The sequence below is a fragment of the Phaethon aethereus genome, assembly GCF_964289735.1.
Source record: "Phaethon aethereus genome assembly, chromosome: Z".
Lineage (NCBI taxonomy): Eukaryota > Metazoa > Chordata > Aves > Phaethontiformes > Phaethontidae > Phaethon > Phaethon aethereus.
In genome coordinates, this window is record NC_138577.1 from 27,915,299 (window position 1) to 27,936,334 (window position 21,036).

At 37.3% G+C, this 21,036-nt stretch overlaps 1 protein-coding gene across 1 annotated transcript in view; it reads left to right on the forward strand.

The window, feature by feature from the left end:
- Positions 1-21,036, forward strand: part of AP3B1 (adaptor related protein complex 3 subunit beta 1) — a 147,868-nt gene that overhangs the window by 20,499 nt on the left and 106,333 nt on the right. The window contains exon 6 of the mRNA XM_082013612.1: positions 6,495-6,674. Coding sequence (XP_081869738.1) covers positions 6,495-6,674 — 180 coding nt within the window. The remainder of the gene's footprint in view (positions 1-6,494; positions 6,675-21,036) is intronic.

A 21,036-nucleotide genomic window follows, 5' to 3' on the forward strand; every position in this document is an offset into this window, starting at 1 on the left:
GATTTCCTTCAATTTAAATGCACAGAAGCTGTTCCCATACATAAATTAGGTGTCATCCAATAGTTTAAATCTAACGTCAGCAGATCAGCTTGTGGAGAAAGTGGTGGCATTTGCAATAAATAGTGTCTTTTCCAGAGTGGGAACTTAGTGACCTTGTGAATTGTTGAACACCAGTGGTTCTCCACCTTTTTTCCCTTGATGGAAATATCAGGTTACTTCTGGCATTTCTGTGTACTTAAGGGCTGATAATCCTCAGACAAGCCATAATGCATTGTCTAGAATAACTGGATGTGGGGAGAGTGCACCATGTGATTGTTGTGGGTTTTTTTGGTTGGTTGTTTTTTGTTCTTATTCCATTTGTTTTAGACATGTTTGGAGGGAGAGTGTAGTTGTTAATGTTAACAATGTATATAAGAGTTGAATGTTGTTCAAGTGATGTTTGAGACTTTGCTTTAACAAAAACTAAATTTTTACTCCTAATTTGTTTATTTTCTATAACTACTTGACCTTAGGCAGGGTTTTTGAAATTTACTGATATAATCTCTACGCTAAGGTGGGATAGAATAGCTACTAAACATAGATGTACCTAAATTTATGTAAACCATTATTTTTTTTCCAGAGAGAACATGCTATTGTGTCATCGTAATGCAATTCATGTTGCACAGAAAAGGCACAATATATTTAAATCAGTCAGTCATTTTACATTTGAAATGGCAAGAAACTGTCTGGATGGGAATTTTACTACAGTAAAATTAAGCCATTTTATCAGACTGTACAAAATGTGTTCATTTTTTAGGTCTCAATCAGTAGTAAATTTTAATATAGGCTGAGGTAAGCAAAACTTAAAATAAGATGAGATCTAACCTTAACCCAGCACTTCATTAAAATTTTTGGTGACATAAATGAACGATCACTCTCCTCCTTAAGTGACTTAACATGAAGATTCAATTAAAAGCCAAGCTCTCAGTTAATCTAAGATGCAAAATTATCTAGTGCAAACCATCGTTAGCATACTCTCAAGGGTAGCTAACTGGGAATTAGAGTGTATAAACAAAGCTGTGATTTTGTGTCAGTGTATTTCATTTTTAGACAGATACAATGCTTACAAGTATCTTTACTGTAGAGACTTAAGAAACTTCTAGTTATGTTTTTATCCTTGCTTTACAGAAAAACGTACCTCAGGCTTTGATAAGCAGATACAAGAGCATGAATGCCTGCTCCTTTTATTTTTCTAGTAATTCTAGATAATTGAGCAGCTGACATGATTTTATGTGGAAGGGAATATAAGAGCATGTATGTGTTTTATGCTGAAATGATTTTCTCAGAAAGTAATATAGCTAGTCATGTAGTTATGTGTGAAGATATAACTGGGTATTTTAGAGGAAACTAGTTCCCTTTTTCTTTTTGGTTGATTCTGTATCACTTCACTCCAATTCTCTTTTTTTCATTCACTTAACAAGCCTGATGGTCTAGCTTTAGGGCACAGGGTTTAAGGTAGGATTTGTTGTGTAAGTTGGTTTTGGCGCACTGTGAAGGACTGTAGAACTGCATTGTGTTTGTACCCTGTGTATTTTACAACTCTGTGTCAACAACAATAAAAATCAAGTTCATTAATGATACCCAAGTTACATCAGTTAAAAAAAATCCATGTTGATATTGAAAAGGAAACATGTCCTACATCCAAACCTGTAAAATGAAAAGAATTTGTGACCAGGATTCCTCAGTCCAAACTAAAGTATCCCAAAGTGTATCTAAAGCTGCTTCTAAAAAGCAAAGGCAGAATGTAAACCTGTAGCTGGGATGTAGTTGTATGGATGATGGGCATACTAAAAATGTCCAAATTTATATATGCATGTTTCCGTCTTTAATTTTGATCTGATTTTGGGACAGATACCTCTGCTCTAAGGAAGGTTTATGATGTTTATGTGGAAATATAAATGAATGTGCTGCATGATAAAATGAATTTTTTTCAGCCCTGTACAGAGATCTGGGTTAGTATGTGGCCACATGTGCTTTGTGCTATATTATAGCTGTTGCTATTACAGCTCTGTTCTGGGACCAGGTAGTATACAGAGTGCAGGCACTGCTTTTGAACTCTTCTAAGACAGAAGAATGTTAGAGAGAAATTTCAAAACATGTTGGCCAGACTTGCAGATGCTCATTGATTCCCAGGTATGTACTCCTAATGTTGTGTCCCCAGAAACCTCTGTTGTGAAGTAATACGGGAAGGGACAGAGTCAAGTTTTGGGTCAAGACTGACAGTAAATTTGCTTATTGCATGGAATGCTTATTGCTAATTAAGATTTACACTGTTTTCTAAAGGCTGAATTTTCCTTTAGCTTCTGCTTAAATATTATTTTTTCCTTTAATGAGAGTAGTTTAATCACATTGAACTACTTATAATATTTAAATAAATTTATTATTCTGTTCTGGTGTGGTAATTTACTCCTAAATATAACAGATGGAACTTAGTATGAATTCTGTTTTGGGGGTGAAAAGACTATACAAACGCATGAGTGTTGAGGTTTCTTTTGCAGACTGCATGGTTACTGGATGAAGTGCAGATTCTTGTGAAGTGAGACCCCTTAGATTAAAAAATGATCCTTGGAATTGGTGATGGCTTTGCGATAAAGGTCTTGATCTTTTAAACTAAAGCACTGTATTTGGGGATAATAGGGAAAGAAAGCTGGGCTCTATACTTTTTAACTGTAGGCTTCTCTTAATAAGTTAGTGTTTTAGTTTAGAACCCAAATGTGTGGATACAACAATGTTTTCTTAACTTATTGATTTAATATTGTAAAAGCTTCACTTTGGTGGAAAAAAATTACTGAGTTTGTGCAGATGTTTTATTGTGATAGATCTATTATCCAGCTATTATAAGATAAATGACTGATCTTTTCCAGTTTCCTTGCCTCCAGAAAATTGAAATAAGAAGGGGAATATCATTTGGGCTGTATGATTAGGGCAGGTGGGGTGGCCATTAATTTAAGAGAGAGGAATCTTGGCAGCATAGGCCAACTTGCACTGTATTATCAATCAAACCTCGATGCACTTCTTGTGATGACCCAGCACTCTCAGGTTTTTGCAGCGTTAATTAGAATTCATGACAAAACAGATGCAAGGAAACGTTTTGTACCCTTCATAATTTTATAGAAAATTTATTGTTATTAGAGGAACCATTTGCTTAGTGTGATTTTTTTCATTACCAGCTTGTCAACTAGCATAGATAATCTGGAGAAAATATGAACTCCATAGATTGGGTGTCACTTTTGTTGATGGTTCATGTAGTTTACCTTGGAGCACAACTAATGGCTGAAGTTCATAGCAACAGCACAGAAAAACGTGGCAACCAGTGGAAGACAAATGAACCATGTTTATTGCTTTAATATAAAAAATACATAAATGGAAAGCAGCATTTGAATTTGATGAGCTCATTGCTAGTTTTGTTGGAGTGATTTATATTTTCTCCTTATACAAAAAGCTACTATTGACACAGTGAGATGGAAATTAACTGACTGTTTTTTGGAAACCAATATCTTTTGGTTTTATATTCTGATTAGATCATTTTGTTTTAATTCTAAATACTTTTATGGAATGTTGAGCATTTAATAAACAAAGATTATTAGCTGTTCCTCTGATGTTTAGATGTATAGTAGGATCATACTATAGGGGAAACAATGTCAGGTAGAAAATAATCTCTTATTAAGAAAGCATTAGGAAATTTTCTCAGACAAATCCTCCTGTTAGAAGTGCATTTTCAATCTGTTTTACATTCTCACTTTTTTATTAGTCTTTCAAATGAAAAGCCTAATTTTGGAAAATGCAATAATGGGGAGAAGGGCATTATCTTAAGGTTCATGATGTGTGGCACTGTATTAACTTGTAAATCTAGGGACTCACCACAGGAATAAAATGCTTGTTCGTTCGGTGCCCCTCTTGCATTTCATAGTGTATGTTCAAATTTTTAATATTTTTTAAGCATTCACAAGTGACAGCATTCTCGTTGTAAACTTGGGTAGGTGACTGATGTGAATTGAAATAAATAAATACTTAGAATTCCTGTATTTCAGTATGACTGTTTCTTTGTATCAAATGGTTGTTTTACTCACAGTAACTGAACTTCTAAAAAGCCATCGCTGCTCATAGGATATGTGCTCTGTTTTAAAGATGTGAACTGGTGTTGTATGTATTTCATGTCAGCTTTCAAACTATATTATATCCAAATGGAAGATAAGTACTGCAGAATGTGTGTGCAGTACTAGTATCGGTAAAAGGCAAGTGTATCCACTCCAGAACGACAGTTGGACACCAGCATCTGTCTTGTCCTTCACCCATGAACCTATACGGATATTCTTAAATACTAGGCTGCAACTGTTCTTCATAGTCGTAAATCGATCTATGTGTCAGTCTCTCTCCCCCTCCTTCTGTCCTTTTCTCCTCTTGTATGTCAAACCTGTCAAGAGACGCTATGTTGTCTTGTAGTGGGGAGGAGTAGAATATCCATAATAAAGTCTGTGGGACAGTGACCTAAAAGAAGTCTCTGTGGTCTAAAAGTGTCATCCTTTTCTTCTAAAACTTCAGGTCCATCACACTGTCCTCTGCAAGCTGGCCTTAACCGTAGTTCAGAATTGCATCCTGATAAAACTGCTTTGCTGCAGGCAGGTTCTAAGATATAACTCTTCCCACCCGTCCTCTCTTCCATCCTCAGCATATCTGGCCTTAACTGAATATCTACTCAGAACTGATAGTGGTTTGCCTGGAGTTAAGCGCTATCTCCTGCTGAGCTTCAACACCTAAGCATCAACTTGCAGCAGTTTTTAATTGCAGAATAGCTTATTGCAGCACGTTATTAAGAAGAAAGTTTAGTACAGCAACATTATAAAAAAAAAAGCTATTGTTTTTGTGATACAGCAAAAAATAGCAAATTAGTTTAGACGTAAAATGTGTTTTATTTAGCTCTATCAAATAATCAAATTTTGCTCCCTGGAATGAGTTGTATACTTGCTGGGACCAGCAGGTACCAGTATGTGGATGGGGCTGGAGACAATAAATGCAACTCCACGTTTATTCTTATTGGTAATTCATAAAATCCCCACAGAGCCTGAAACTTGTTTAGCATAATAGCAAGACTATATTCTGAGCTGTTTTCTTTCAATTGTAATGTTGGGCGCATACTAATAAACCAAATGTCAGCCAAATACGGGGAGAAAAATGTAACATATGAATATCATTGTATTTAATATTTCTCAAAAAGTACCATTTCAATAAACTGCACTTCTATTTAATTGCTTACTTTAAGTCATTGGGGAAATTTTAGAGGTTGAAATGCAGATCCCCAGTGCTCAGATAGAATATGACATTAATTTGCTGCCAGAAGGCTATACTGCGTGCATGCTAACTGCATACATATCAGCTGCTTCATATAAAGTCTCATAATTTTAGTTATTTGACTTAACATGTACTCTGACACAAAACAATTCTTAATTAAGGCAATTAGAAAAGAAAGAACACTAATTCCAGGCACACAATGACATGTCCTTATAATGCATGGTCAGCTTTTGAGGTTTTTCCCACAGTTGAAGTAACCTGCTGCCTGAATTTTAACAGGAGCCCCAATATATGTTTCCTTTCTTTATTTTTAAAAGAAAATACCCTGTCAGAAGTTTTCAGTAAGCCTTGAGGAGTTAGAATGTTGAGAATTTATTTGATTTTCTCATGGAAGCAAAGCTATTTTTATAGTTATAGTCAGCATGAGGATTTTTGTGTATATATATAAAGATTTATTTCTTCTGGAGGCAAAAAATTGTGTGAGGACATAGCAGGGCATAGATGATCCATTCCTGTAATTTTGGAACTGGTAGGGAAGTGCTGAACAACATGCAAAAATTCTGCTTGTGTTCTTTGAGGAAAAGTATTAATATATCTCTATTGTATTGCTGATTTCCATGCCTTTTTTGCAAAGTGTATTCATGAAACTCTAAATATAACATTTCATATGATGGTTAATTTGGCCATATTGAGAGAGAAGTTTGGATCCTAGTAGTGCTGGGAAACTTACCCCAGTTCCTCTTCAGTTTAAATCATGCCAGTGTTCATAAGAGAATCCCAACAGACCTTGTATGTAGTATCGCTGTCTTACACTTCTTGTTATTTCCTGTTATTTCTGAGTTAATTGCAAGTTCTCTGATAATTTACTTGGAAACTATAACTGTAAGAAAAAATTTTATGCTTACATTGCAGTGTGTCTTCAGGGCTGGGAGCTAAGATTTATGTGTGTAATAGAAACAGCAATTGTTTTCTCCATTCTAATAAACTTACCCCAATTGTGTTTTAAATAAGATACCATTTCTGTAGGCTTAGTGTTTTTTTGTTGTGGTTTCTTTTCACTAAATAGAAACAATTTGAAATTGCTGAGAATTGCTAGTATTAATTCTGATTCTCAGTTGTGGATAACTATAAAGGAACACTGACCTGGTTTATATTTTATTTTCTAGCTGGTAGCTGGGAGCGTTGTGATGGCATTTGAGGAAGTGTGTCCAGATAGAATAGATCTGATTCACAAGAACTACCGAAAGCTCTGTAACTTGTTGGTTGATGTGGAAGAGTGGGGTCAAGTTGTTATAATCCACATGCTAACTCGATATGCACGTACGCAGTTTGTAAGCCCATGGAAGGTAAGTTTGTGACTTTTTAAATTATTATGTGCTTGCATTCTGTGTTATTTCCATTGTTGGACATACTTAGTCTTTTAACATGTGTTTTTATGAAGACTTTAACAAAAAGAGAAATCAAATGCATAAGTCCTAGCTGTCTAAGGCTTCACTAACACAAGATATCCACCTTTCTTCAGACAATGAGAATTTCCAGGCTATAACCTGTTCTGATTTACCCCAGCCACATCCATGGGCAGCTGAGAGAATCCCTTTTCTGTGGTTCTTTGAGCAACATGGGTCTTTCCTCTAGGAGATTTTATGTGAGTCAGAGCTAGAAAGGTTTGCCATTCTGTCCTGAAACTAGGTAGAATCTACTTTTTTGTAGATACGAATACTCAATAACGCAGCATGGTGAACATTATGTTACTTGTCCAGGCTTGTTAATGTGCTGAGGGACTGTGGGGAGACTTGAATATATGTTTTGGAAATATGCAATGTAAAAAATGCTGTGGTATTATCATTTATGTTATGTAAATATGAGTATACTCTTACTAAAAATGTATAAAAAGAGATATTCAAGATATAAATCCTATTGCTTCTAACAACAAAAATGTAGACAGCTCAAGAAATTGATGCTCTTTATATTGGTTTCTATAGGGATCTAACTCTGAATAACAATTTAAATTAAAAGACAGATACTTCTGGAAGGAACTCCATAAAACTGCTACACAGCTCCAGTTGTTTGCTTTTGTTACCGTGTGTTATTGTCGGTGTTGCTACTGTTAAGTTTTACCATTTAATTTGAAACTAATTCATGTTAAAAGATGTACACCTTCATTGATACAAAAACAGTTTTATAGCAGTAGTCAGAGATGGACTTCGTACAGTTGCATAAAAGGATGTTTGGGGTACCTACTTGTAATGAATATAAGGGGATCCCAGAACATTAGAGAAAGTTTTGTAATTTGATTTTTTTTTTTTTTTTAATTTTTCTGTATTTCTTTAGGCTGAAGTAGTTGAACTATAGCTCAGCTAATGTGTCTTAACACTTCTGTTCAGGCATTGTTATTTGAGTGCAGATTATTGTGGTTTGTAAGTAGCATATTAACAATTTTTTAAAGGTGGTTTTTTTTTTCAGATATCACTGAATTCTTTGAAACTTGTCTTTTAATACCCTTTGCCTGGGAATCAGACAGAAATGCAGTGGCATTCTATGTTAATATATGTATAATATTTTATGTGAAAATAATTATAAGGAGATGTATTTGGACAAAGAGCTAATTTCAGCCTGATTTAGCTTAGTTATATTCACTTCTTAAATAAGCAAGGGTTATAGTGATTAGAAGACTATAAACATAGCAAAAATGTCTGAAGTATAATCATATTTTTGCACTACTAGTTGTGTTCTGGAACTCCCCTTTTTCATTTCACATGAAAATTAAATTGTTTGCAAGAATACATCTTTCCAGAAAATTACTTAAAATAAGGAAATTATTTTTACATAATGAGATGCTTAAGTAATATATTTTCCTAATGTCCTTGAGGCAAAGTGTTTATTACATGTTGCTTATTGAAAGAAAGTAACTTGCATTCTTCTCTCTGACCTTTAGAAAGAATTGAAATTGGTAATTTGCTTTGCCTGAAGCTACAGTTTCACAATTAGTTTAAGCCAGTGTTAGTCTGTGATTGGACAAAGGAAGAGTGGAAGCGGAGGATGACCCTCCTGTCTTGGACTGAGAGGCTGGAGGTTTTGATGGGATTAGGTTTCTTTAAGACTCTAATGTACTTTCTTCACTGAAACCAGATGAGTGACAGTTGCTGTGGCTTCTGCTCTAGGAATGTAGAAGGTTTGTGTAACAATACTGCCTGTGTCAACCTAAAATTGGTCATCAGTGATATAGTATTAATAATGCTTTGTTTGCACTTTTGTGAGCTTCAGTGCAAAATTTAGTTTGCCTACCTACTCAGCAATTAAATTAACAGAAATTTTTTCTGGGGCTAGTTGAAATGCATGCCTTTGTCAATAGGTTCTTAAATGAACTCATCATACAACAGGGTATCTTGTGCAGTAGAAGAGATTTTTAATTTAGTTTATTTGCATCATTATGGATCAGTATTTAGGCTGTTTATATGTAAATGTATGATTTGAGGAACAATTAAGTGTTGACAAAGTAGATTGCAGTCATATCAATTGCAGTGCATTTTCCATAATTTTTCTAACTGACATCTTTGATGATAAATAGTGGATGCCAAGTCAAAGCCGATTATACAGTGCACTAGGAATTCATGGTGCTGTCAGGGACAAGACCGATTGACTTTGAATTTACATATTAATGAGAAGATTTGTTAAGAGGGTGCTTGACTATAGAAAATAACAGCATATTTATAGGGCACGACACTTTATAAATAAAGCTGATGCAGGAAAATGGAAATTAAACCTATCAGATTAATAAATTCAAGGCTGCTAAAATGCATATTTGCATTTTTATTCACTAAAATTTACCTTATGTTTTCAGAAACGTATGCTGCTTTTGTTCAAGTTGAGCTAATTCCCAACATGCAGTGGTGTAATGTTTTGACCTGGTTTCTTGTGCACTGAGCTAATGCCCAACAAGTAATGCTGTAACAGTTTGAAAAGATTTCTTGTGCATTTAGAAACATAAGGAAAAATTTGGAAGACTTTCCAGTCATGGAGAAAAATTCTTTTTTGAGCAATATGCTTAAAATTGCTGGAAAACTTCAATCGAATTACCCATTAACCAATAATACTTAGTTTTATATTGCTATTTTTAGGTTCTCTGAAAGGTGGCATGTTTAATTCTGATCATGAACACTGTGAGGAAGAATGTTCTGGGTTTATCATATTTGTCTTGAAATACTTAGAGGGTGTTTTTGAAGTTGTTATGTGTGAATAGCAGTTTCAATACAACCTTTTTTCCATATGAACTGTACTCAGCTTTAACATGTATTAACTGGAATCAGAGCAAGACATTCATATTCTGGTGTGAAAATCCCTGCTCAGGACTAACTGGGAAGAACCATTTCAACAATTTTCAGGGAAGTGGCATTTTTTTATGGCAGATAACACTGTAATGCATCCCAGCTTAATGTTTTGCCCTGCCTTTGTTGCAGGAGTTGTCAGGTTGTTTGTGAACAACCCCTGAACCATTACAGCTTGCAGTCTGATACATGAAGATGTTTAAAATAAAGTTCCCATTGGTTTCCATGAATGCATTGAGTTGCAGTCTAGCAGCTCAGAAACTGATTTTCAAGCTGTTCATCCGTCTGGGTTTTCTGCAAGGAGATGAGGATCACAGGAGGTAGTGACTGCTTCACCTATCCTGGTATATAGATCCACCACCAAATGTGTGTGCCATCTGGGAGGGTGTCTTCTAAAAACAGCTGACTTGGTCAGAAGTTTCGACAGTCATTGTAGAGAGCAAATCGGAGCTGGGAGCTGTAGTCTTGTGAAAAAAGAGTGACTGTTGGGGCTGCCTAGCTTAGTTTCTTACAATTTCAGGTTACAGCAATAAACTTTCTTGGTCTTCAGTTGTGATTGGAAAAAAAAAAAAATTAGTTCAGATTCATCATGGGCTTCAGTCATAACAAAGTTATTTATAAACAAGGACTTATGCAAAGCATATCTCAAGCTTACACTTTTAGGATTAATTATGGAAGTATCACTCAAATTAAATGCTCAGAATTTGACGTAACTGATGGGGGGGTGTGTGTGTGCAGAAATTAATCCTGAAGAAAATGATCCAAAGGAATAAAGACTTTCAGGAGAAAAGCAGCAAGTCTTTGAATGTATGTACCTAAAACCATGAATCATGGAAAGTAGCCTGGCTGGAGGCATTAGAGGAAGAAACACATTGGAAATATTTATTTTGATTGCTAGCTCTGACAAAGTATTGATGTCCATTCTGACCTCAGCTGTTCTGTCATCTCTAGTCTTTTGTTAAATGCTTTAAAATGTTTCCTGCTCTTGTAGTATTTATAGCTATGAATTCTTAGTGTATTCCATAAAGGTCATTGTTAGGGGTGATGGAATCTAGTGTGTAATGGCTGCTTAAAATGGCTCAGCAGTGTCTAGTACTGCTCTAATTAGTTACTTTTTGTTCCCTGTGTTGGGGTGTGCATTGAGTGAACTATAATTGGAAATTTGTAAAGCTTCAAGCACAGCATACAAGGGCTACTGTCTATCCTTAACTTTTGTAGAACTTAACTCTGTAAAGAGTATCCTGAATCAGTTCTGCTGGTTTATTGCAAGAGAACGTAATAGAACTTCTAAAGCCTATACTGAGAGGCTGAGAATAGAAGAAGGGAAAGGTATATTCAGGTTGCTGGCCTCCTGTTAACTAGGTAAATTACCTAGATAAAGTGGTGAAAATGAAACAACCTAAAGTAATTTTAAACTATTCTGTGTGTAAATCATTAATTCAATAATCACAGATTCACTAAGGTTGGAAAGGACCTTCAAGATCATAAAGTCCAACCATCAGCCCAACACCACCATGTTCTCTAAACCATGTCCTAAAGTGCCATATCCACTCATTTTTTTGAACACTTCCAGAGATGGTGACTCCACCACCTACCTGGGCAGCCTCTTTCAATGCTTGACCACCCTCTTGGTGAAGAAATTTTTCCTAGTATCCAATCTAAACCTTTCCTGCTGCACCTTGAGCTCATTTCCTCTTGTCCTATCACTAGTTACTTGGGAGAAGAGACCAACACCCATGTCGCCACAACCCCCTTTCAGGTAGTTGTTGAGTTGTTGATAAGGTCTCCCCATCAACCTCCTCTTCTCCAGACTGAACAAACCCAGTTCCCTCAGCCGCTTCCCATAACACTTGTGCTCCAGACCCCTCACCACATTCATTGCCCTTCTCTCAACATGCTCAAGCACCTCGGCATCCTTCTTGTAGTGAGGGGCCCAAAACTGAACACAGGATTTGAGGTGCGGCCTCACCAGCGCCGAGTCACTTCCCTAGTCCTGCTGGCCACACCATTTCTGGTACAGGCCAGGACACTGTTGGCCTTCTTGGCCACCTGGGCACACTGCTGGCTCATGTTCAGCCGGCTGTCGACCACCACCCCCAGGTCCCTCTCCACTGGGCAGCTCTCCAGCCACTCCTCCTCAAGCCTGTAGCGTTGCATGGGGTTGTTGTGGTCGAAGTGCAGGACCCGGCACTTGGCCGTATTAAACCTCATACAGTTGACCTCTGCCCATCAATCCAGCCTGTCCAGATCCCTCTGCAGAGCCCTCCTACCCTCCAGCAGTTCAACGCTCCCACCCGATTTGGTGTCATCTGCAAACTTACTGCGGAAGCACTCAATCCCCTCATTCAGATAATTGATAAGTATATGAAACAAGACCAGCCCCAGAACTGAGCCCTGGGGAACGCTGCTTGCGACCGGCCGCCAGATGGATTTAACTCCATTCACCACAACTCTTTGGATTTGGCCATCCAGCCAGTTTTTTACCCAGCGAAGAGTAAACCTGTCTAAGCCATGAGCTGCCAGTTTCTCCAGGAGAATGCTCTGGGAGAGAGCATTCCTAAAGTCCAGGTAGACAACATCCACAGCCTTTCCCTCATCCACTGCGGGTCACCTGGTCATAGAATGAAATCAGGTTGGTCAAGCAGGACCTGCCTTTCATGAACCCATGCTGGCTGGACCTGACCCATTGGTTGTACATGCCCTTTGAGCACTCTCAAGATGAAAATGAATGAATGGTAATGAATAAACCTGAATTCAGGGAGGGAAACACCCTTCCCTTTTTCTGTTCTTAGCCTCTCAGTAGAGGTTTTAGAAGTTTTATTATGCTCTCCTGTGATTAGGAGATGAGTAAGGAGACATACATAGTCGAACACATTTAAGAAATATTGAGAATAACATTCAATCTTTTAGGATAAAATTAATCAAGATATGTTATGTATTAGTAGATGTAAGTGCCATGTGGTTCTACCAGATGGTAGTTTTGTTGATTTTTTTTTTTTCTTTCCCTTTGCCCTAAAAGATTATGAGGCCAGAAAATTTTCTTCCCCAGAGATCAAAAGCAGTCATCTCACTTTCAACTTCCATTAAACTGTCCTCTGCAGATGTGGTTTCACACTTACATAGATCAGTAGATTTATTTGAGTCTGATTTGGCTGATAAGATCAAAAGATTAAATTTAGGAAAACTAGTGTATGGTGAAGTTATGCGTTATACTACTTATTTCTTCCATTCTTAGTATACCTGTCCGAATCCTCAGTCTGAATTGGAGGATTCTGGATTCAGTTACTGTTGTCCTTTTTGTGAGTCCAATACTCACTGACCAGGTTCATTCAGATATATATGAGGAGGGATTAATGTTTAATACAAGTTGACTTACTTGAAGTTATTTGGTGAAACATTTGGGGCATAAAATGGACTGGATAGCTATACTACAGTAATACCAGTTTTATTTTTCCCTACCAGGTATACTACTTAATAAGATGAGAATAACTTAGAGCATAGATTTATAACAAAGAATGGCCTCAGGTTGATTGTGGATAGTTGATTACTTGAAACATTAAACAAAACTTTCTGGTCATTATGGATCTAATATGAGACTGTTTTCATGATCACTATATAATAGTGTCTTCTGTCCATGAAAGGGAGCATTATTGTCTATTGTGCCTTCCCCTCCATCTTCTCCCTCCTTTCCCTTGTGTTAGGGGTAGTGTTTCTATGGCAATCTGGATAAATCACAGAATCACGGAATGGTAGGGACCTCTGAAGATCATTTGGTCCAACGCCCCTGCCAAGGCAGGATCACCTAGGGCAGGTTGCACAGGAACAAGTCCAGTTGGGTTTTGAAGGTCTCCAGAGAAGGAGACTTCACAAACTCTCTGGGCAGCCTGTTCCAGTGCTCCATCACCCTCACAGTAAAGAAGTTTTTCCTCATGTTGAGGTGAAACTTCCTGTGCTGCAGTTTGTGCCCATTGCCCCTCGTCCTGTCACTGAGCACTAGTGAAAATAAACTGTCTCCATCCTCCTGACAACCACCCTTCAGATATTTATAGACATTGATATGGTCCCCTCTCAGCCTTCTCTTCTCCAGACTAAGCAGTCCCAGGTCTCTCAGCCTTTCTTCCTATGAGACGTGTTCCAGTCCCTTAGCCTTGTAGCCCTCCATTGGACTCTCTCCAAACCCTGTCTCTCTTGAACTGGGGAGCCCAGAACTGGACACAATACTCCAGATGAGGCCTCACCAGCACAGAGTAGACGGGGAGGATAACCTCTCTCAACCTGCTGGTCGCACTCGTCTTAATGCACCCCAGGATACCACTGGCCCTCTTGGCCACCAGGGCATGTTGCTGTCCCATGGATAACTTACTGTCTACCAGGACTCCAAGGCCCCTCTCCATGAAGCTGCTTTCCAGCAGGTCAGCCCCTAACCTGTACTGGTGCATGGGGTTGTTCCTCGCCAGGTGCAGAACTCTACACTTGTCCTTGTTAAATTTCATGAGGTTCCCTTCCATCCAACTCTCCAGTCTGTCCAGATCCCGTTGAATGGCAGCACAGCCTCCTGGTGTATCAGCCACTCCTCTCAGTTTTGTATCATCAGCAAACTTGCTGAGGGTACATTCCAACCCTTCATCTAGGTCATTGATGAAGACGTTGAACAAAACCGGACCCAGTACTGATCCCTGGAGAACACCACTAGCTAAAGGAGTTGATCCGGCAGAATAACTGAAAGGACAGGGAGGGTTAAATTTTAGCCACATGAATTTCCTGATTTAGTTTGCTTTGTGGCTGCCAAGCACTTACCGCTGGCAAAAGAGAAATATAGTCTGTAGATGAAAATGCCATTTACCTTTGCAGCAAAGTGTATTGCTGTGGTTTCCATTAGCCCCATGACAGACTTGCAATTGAATAGCAGCAGTGGGTAGAATCTGTGTAGGCAAGTTCTCTAGGACATGTGTCTCAACTCAAATTAAGAAAGCAACCCCTACTTCTCCCTTAAATTTGACCAGCAAAGTTTCTGTGTACTCCATCCAATCCTGTAGTCTTACCTTTTTGACTGGTAATGGATGAAGGGGTTTTATTATTTTTATATAGGATAAGAGGCATTCTAGACATCTGTTGGAAGTATGTTGTTAAAGTTGTGTTTATCTCTGTCTAGATCATTGGCTTGGGAAACACTGAAATATTTTTGTAGAAATCTAAATATTAGCTAACTCCAAATCATTTTTATTTCAATATCAGATGTTACAGACTCCCATCAGCCTGTGAGCTACCAAAGTTTAAAGCTTTAATTTTGGCCACTGCAACGATATTTAATCATAGAAAATTGTGTTAGCAATATGGAATGAATGCTGTCTTAGGATATTTCAGGATGCCAGAACATTCATAAATTCTGTTCTGCACATCTGTCTGTGGGTTATTATTCTCTGTCTAGCAACTTGTGCGGCCTTTTCATTGTTATACCAGGATTTTCTCTGGATAATTAGAATAGCTGCAAAATAAGCTTCCTTAGCTCCTTCTTTGCTAAAGTAAACCCGTGTTTAATTTTTTCTCTGTTTGAGGAAGACTATGTGAGGTCAGACCTCTGCTCTGAGGAAGCTTTAGTCTCCTGAGTCTGAGCCTTTACAGTTCTTCTGTTTGTAATATCAGGTAGAATTCCTGACTGATTATGGCATATCTCCAAAGCACTATGGGGAAAAGTAAATATAAAAAATTTCACATTATCTTGGATCATCCATCTCTTTGACAGTGTATCTATAAGTTTGTTACAGTTTGTGGTTGGAAAAATGCCAGATAAGAAGACTGGGGTTAACTTAGGCCTGAGTGGTAGCAACATGTGCTTTTCCATCATAGCTTTTACCATCAGAATAAATATAGCACCGGTTGTTGGTGTGAGAATTTCGCTGAAGTGAATCAACATAAGTTTTAAGGTGCTTTCAGCTCCTTTGCTTACTTATGCGTTAGGATGAAGGAAAAAAATACTGTAATACAAGATTTAATGTCCATTGATGATGCTTAGATTAGTAGGGCAGACTTTCTGATGAGGATAGAAGATTTTCATCTTTCAGACTGCTAAGTACAGGTACAATTAGCATTCTTCTAAGATTTCAGGTAATTTTGTGCTTTGAAAATTTGAGGCTTCTGACTAACACCTAGAGCTAGGGCACCAGCCCAGATATGGCTTAAATTTTGGATAAACATTTTAGTAACTGTAAACAATCCTAAAGTTATATAAACAAAACTTAAAAATAAAAATATGAATGTGTTTGCATGTGTGGGAAATGGGGAAGATCCTTTTGATTTTACTTTTAAAATCTACGCTTTTTCCAGAAGGAAAGGAGTTGAGTTGTTTTAAGGAGTAAGTATACATGATTTTTGTAACTAGAGGATATATTAGGAACACTAGAAAAGGAGGGGCAATCTGAACTATTATGGTTCTGTACAGGCTGAAGATCTGCTAAATCCCTCTTTGTTTATAATTCATGACAGGTGGTGACTATTACTTCTAGAGCATGTAGTATTCTTCTCTTAGTTGCAGCACCAAAGTAACTAATAATTACCTGGTTTTCGTCATGGTTCACTTACTGTGCAACCTTGTGGAAGAATGCTTTTGCTGAGAAGTTTGTTCATAAGTGCTTGCTATCTTGATGGGATGGCTTATACTACCTTTGCAGATGCCTAAATGGAGATTAAACCTTCACCATCATAAAAAGCCTAAAAACTGCTCAAGCATTTAACCAGACTTCTGAATACAAATTCCAAATTCCACTTCAATTTTTGGACTTGAGGGAACAAAAAATGAGGAACTTTTAACCAGAAGCAGATGGTATCTTTTCCCTTTAATATATCCCTTCACCTTTGCTTCTTCTCCATTTTATTTTTGCATTGCGTATTTTATGCCTTCTTGTTCTTCCCTGTATTGTCTGTTCTTCTTCTCTTCTTATGCTCTGAACATTTTTTTGGTTCTTTGCTTTGCAAATCTGTCTGTGCACTCTCATTATCGTACCTTTTCCACACACTATTGAAATGAGGGTTTTTTTGTTGTAAGAGGAAGCTCTTTTATGCCTCACTTCTGTTTTGAGGAGAATGCAACTGTTTTGAATACATGAAAGTGATCTAAAAATCATAGTTGATTGTTTTAATTCTAGCCACAAATATCGTGAGACTTTGTCACAACAATAATTGGGAATTTGGCATTGTTACAGAAAGATGTTGATTACTGCAGCATGTTTAACTCGGACCCTATTTTTAGACAGCAGTCCTAAACTTAGTTGCTCCTTCTTACAGAAATGAAAATGAGTTTTTGAACACTTCTTGAGTTTTCACATTAGTTTGGTATGAAGTTACTTAGCACAGATGCTCCTGTAATTGTGATATATTGGGAAAACTTTAATGTTCAGTGGTCCTCAAACCCATGCTTCCACCTGTGCGTTGCTCTTTTCTCAGGGTTGTAGAAGTTTTATAAAACTTCTATAAGTACAGGCTTTCTGAAGAACATCTTGGGGTTTTTTTTATTTTTATCTTTAGTTTTTCACTAAGTCTTTTAATTCATTACATTTTTGAGTTTGTATTCAAAACTATGTTATTGGTTAAGTGAGTTTTTTAAAAGCATTGTGAGACTGGATTAAAGAGTTTTTGAAGAGTCTTTCATGTAACAAATGAGTTGACATATTCATACCATATGGGAAAATGGTGGGGCTTTTTTAAAAAATGAAACAAACATGTACATCCGTGCTGGGGTTGAGTGTATTGTATAAATGAGAATAGGTCAGGTTTTCTTTCTGACCTCTTTATCCCAATGGTGATGAATAGACTGTGGCTATAATTGAAGTAAAAAATATGATATTCAAACATACCAGAGTAGTATCATGATGATTTTGTGATCTTTATTGTTTCTTCATTCCATTGTGGTTCACTTAACTGGAAATGTATATGTACTTTTTGCTTTGTGTAGGAGCAAAAATCCTGGTCGCTCGTGAAGTGATAGAAATGTGGTGTTTGGTAGTGTGATAATTTTGTATTAGTATTTTATATAAATAATATCGGCTATATATTATTATTTATATGTCACACTAGCTAATCATTGCATTCTGCATTTGCTGACTTTTGCACTGAAAGTGTTCACTCTATTTTGACTTAATTTAGAAGGGAGTAATGGATATATACCTTCTGGTCCTATCACTGCACATTTCTTTAGGAAGCCTCCTTACCGCTTCTTTCCCGGTAGAATACAGGTTGTATCCCAGACCACTGCTTCCTTACCAGAATCTTTTTATATTCTGTGTGTGGTAGAAGGGAGAAATTAAGTTTGTAAAATTCTCATTCATTTTTAAGTAACTTTGTTCATGAAAGCCGTAAATGTGTTGTGTCTGAGACCATACAGAATGTGATGGTCTGGTCTGGTGACAGCAAAGTCACCTCCTGCTTTCTGTCCATTCAGGAGTAGCTACAGTTTGTAACCATTACTGTAACATGCATCCTGGTTCTGTGATCCAGTTTGTTTCTCACTTGTCTTGTAACCCCCAGCCTGTTCCTTTCCAGTGACTTTGCACACAAGAGCATCAGCAGGAGTTTTTGTTAGGTGCAGGAAACTTGTTTTCCATCAATGTAATAGTAAATGATTCTACATCTATTTTTAAATAGCAAAAGAGTTTTACGGTTTGCTTCAATAATTTTGTCCTACAGAAGGGGAAGTATCTGAAGCTTTTAACCATTAGAGAAACCAGGTTATGCTAAGGGTCTAGTGTTGTTCTAAATGCCACAAAATGTCCCGCCCTAGTCCTCAGTTTTTACAAATGTCCTGTAGACTCCATACCTTCAGGATCTGCCAGACCCATGCAGATATTTCTGATACTTGGGGGAGTATAAGACATCACTAGATACTTACTTAGGCATTTGAAATTCTCCCCTACTTTCACATGGCCGTCAGAGTGTCTCATCAGACCATTATTAGGTCCACAAGTCTTTATCACACAACTGGTTATAATGGTAGCCTACCTAAGAGTGAGTATACTTTGATGGCTGGTTAGTACTTGAAAGGAAGGCATTATTTATAGAGTGGATGATCTTGTCCCTTTATTCTTTGGCTCTTCAGCTCCCTTTGACTTAATAAGACAAAAGTTATAATTTGCTTTCATTCAGTTATTACCTGAAGATCTCTGTGGCAAACTTGGCTTTGTGCCTTCTAAGGCCTTTCTCCAGCCTGGCTGTAGATTATGTTGGTTACACTCTCTCAAATATTTTTGCCATGTCAGATTGTGCCTTTTTTTAGACCACTAGCAATTCTTCATGTCAAGCTTTACCTAAACTGACATACCTGTATCTTATTCGAGGACTTCTTACTGTGGAGAGGATGGATACTTCTGCCAGCATGTGGTTATTAACAAATTTGGTTAGTTGAGGTCTGCTTATTTGTCAGAAACATACCACAGCTCATCTCCTTGGCTTTTTGAGCAGTCTTGAGGATATTTTTTGGTTTGCTCTGATAGACCAAAGATAGGGCTATCTGTGAAGCACATGGAAGGATTTAAATAGCCATCTTCACAAAAAACCATCAAAATTTAAGATTTTGGATACTGGTATATAGTAGTATCTTGGATACTATTACATTATCTTGGATAATTCTTTAAGCAGGGAACTGTTCTATACATTTTCAACCATTTTCCTCTTCCAATGATGCTGTTCATGATACAGCAAGTAGACTGCTGATCTTGCTTGGCTAAAGTGGTTTTGGTATTGCAGTCAGATTCACTGACTAGTGAACAGTCCCAAAACTCTTCTTACCTTCAAAACTTTGCTTAACCAAAACTCTTTGGAGAGCAATTCTTAAAAATACTAGAAAAGGCTCTGGAAGACAGCTAAAATCTTATCTGCCAAAGATTCTGCTGCAGGAATAAAAAAAGCTGTGAGTGTATTTCCTTATGAGTCTGAGGAGAGAAACTGAAGTCTATAGCTTTAAAATCAGTTACACCCAACCTAGGAATACAAAAATTTGAATCACACTTGAATTGGAGTTAAGGCTGGTGGAGTGGGCAAATAGTATGTGTTCATACTTTGGATTTCAGTGAAGTTTTACTTTAACTCTGAATTTATGGATGTGTGAAGCTCTGTTTGGAGGTAATTGTAGTATTCACATAAGGTGCTTTACCCTAAATGGCAGGCACATTCTCAACTTTAATGCCATATTAAATGTAATTTCAAGCAAGATCTCAGTTAAATGTTAGCATATTTACTTAGTGACTTTAAAAACAGACTAATGGAACTTGTTATCTGGCAGTTTCTTCATTTAAGCTGTTAATACTTTATAAAGATGTCCCTAAACTGTATGTCTGGAATAATGTAAAAAAGAAATACGCATGTTCTTTCACACTAAAATATTCACTTCTCTACTGGATTGAATAAATTGCAGAAGATGAGGAATGCACAGAGTCCATTTGCAATTCCTAGCCTGGAATGCTAGTGGTGTCTCTCAGTTTTTAATCACTTCAATCTCCCAGGCTTCTGAACTTTAAAAAGTTTAATTAACTTTAAAAAGTTATTTCACAATTTAGGAAAGCTATTAACTGCACAATTAAATCGTGTGCTACTACAAACTGTTAAGTGAGTAGTTAAGAAGTTAATGCAGATTAACTAAAGACTGCCACTGAAAGGGAATGCCTCTGTTCTGTCCTTCCCTTTACTACCTACTGCTTTTGAAAATTCAGCAGTTCTTGTGATCCTGTGACCACAAATTGAGACAGATGATTTTACTGATCCCAGTGAAAATAAAACATGCTTTTCAAAACCAAGCAAACAAAATATCAGACTTTTGGTGGCATAATTAGTCTTAAATCAACTGTGAAACTGCATCTAAAGTGATTAAAAGGACAAGAGAAAACATAGGAACACTTGAATCTACTCCCTGAACTCTCATGCTGTCTCTTCCTCTGTCAAAAAGGATCAAGTGTTGGGTTTTTCTCTGATAGAGCTGCTAGTATGTACTAGTTATCATCAGTTTGAGCTCTAAATAGAGCTTGGGAAAGTAAAACTTGAGTGCCACCAACATCTGGTGTTTCTTCAAGGACATGTGAAAAAGCATCTTCCACAGTTTGGTGGGTGCAATATACATACTGAGGATTGGCAAATAAATGTGCAGGAAAAAATCTGCGGAAGCTGGCAGTTGTTGATTCAACATTAATAGTTAAAATGGGAAGACCTTTGTCTCTCAAAGGTGAGAGTCTTATTTTCACACCTGTGCTGGCATTAGAGTGTCAGCAGTTAGCTTTCTCCATTATATCCCATTCATACTTACTTTCCTGGTTGGAGTCCAGGTCAACGTGGCATAAAGGGCATGCTGTTCTGGTTGCTCTTCTTATCTGGACACCACTAGCACTGTTGCTGAAGCATGGAG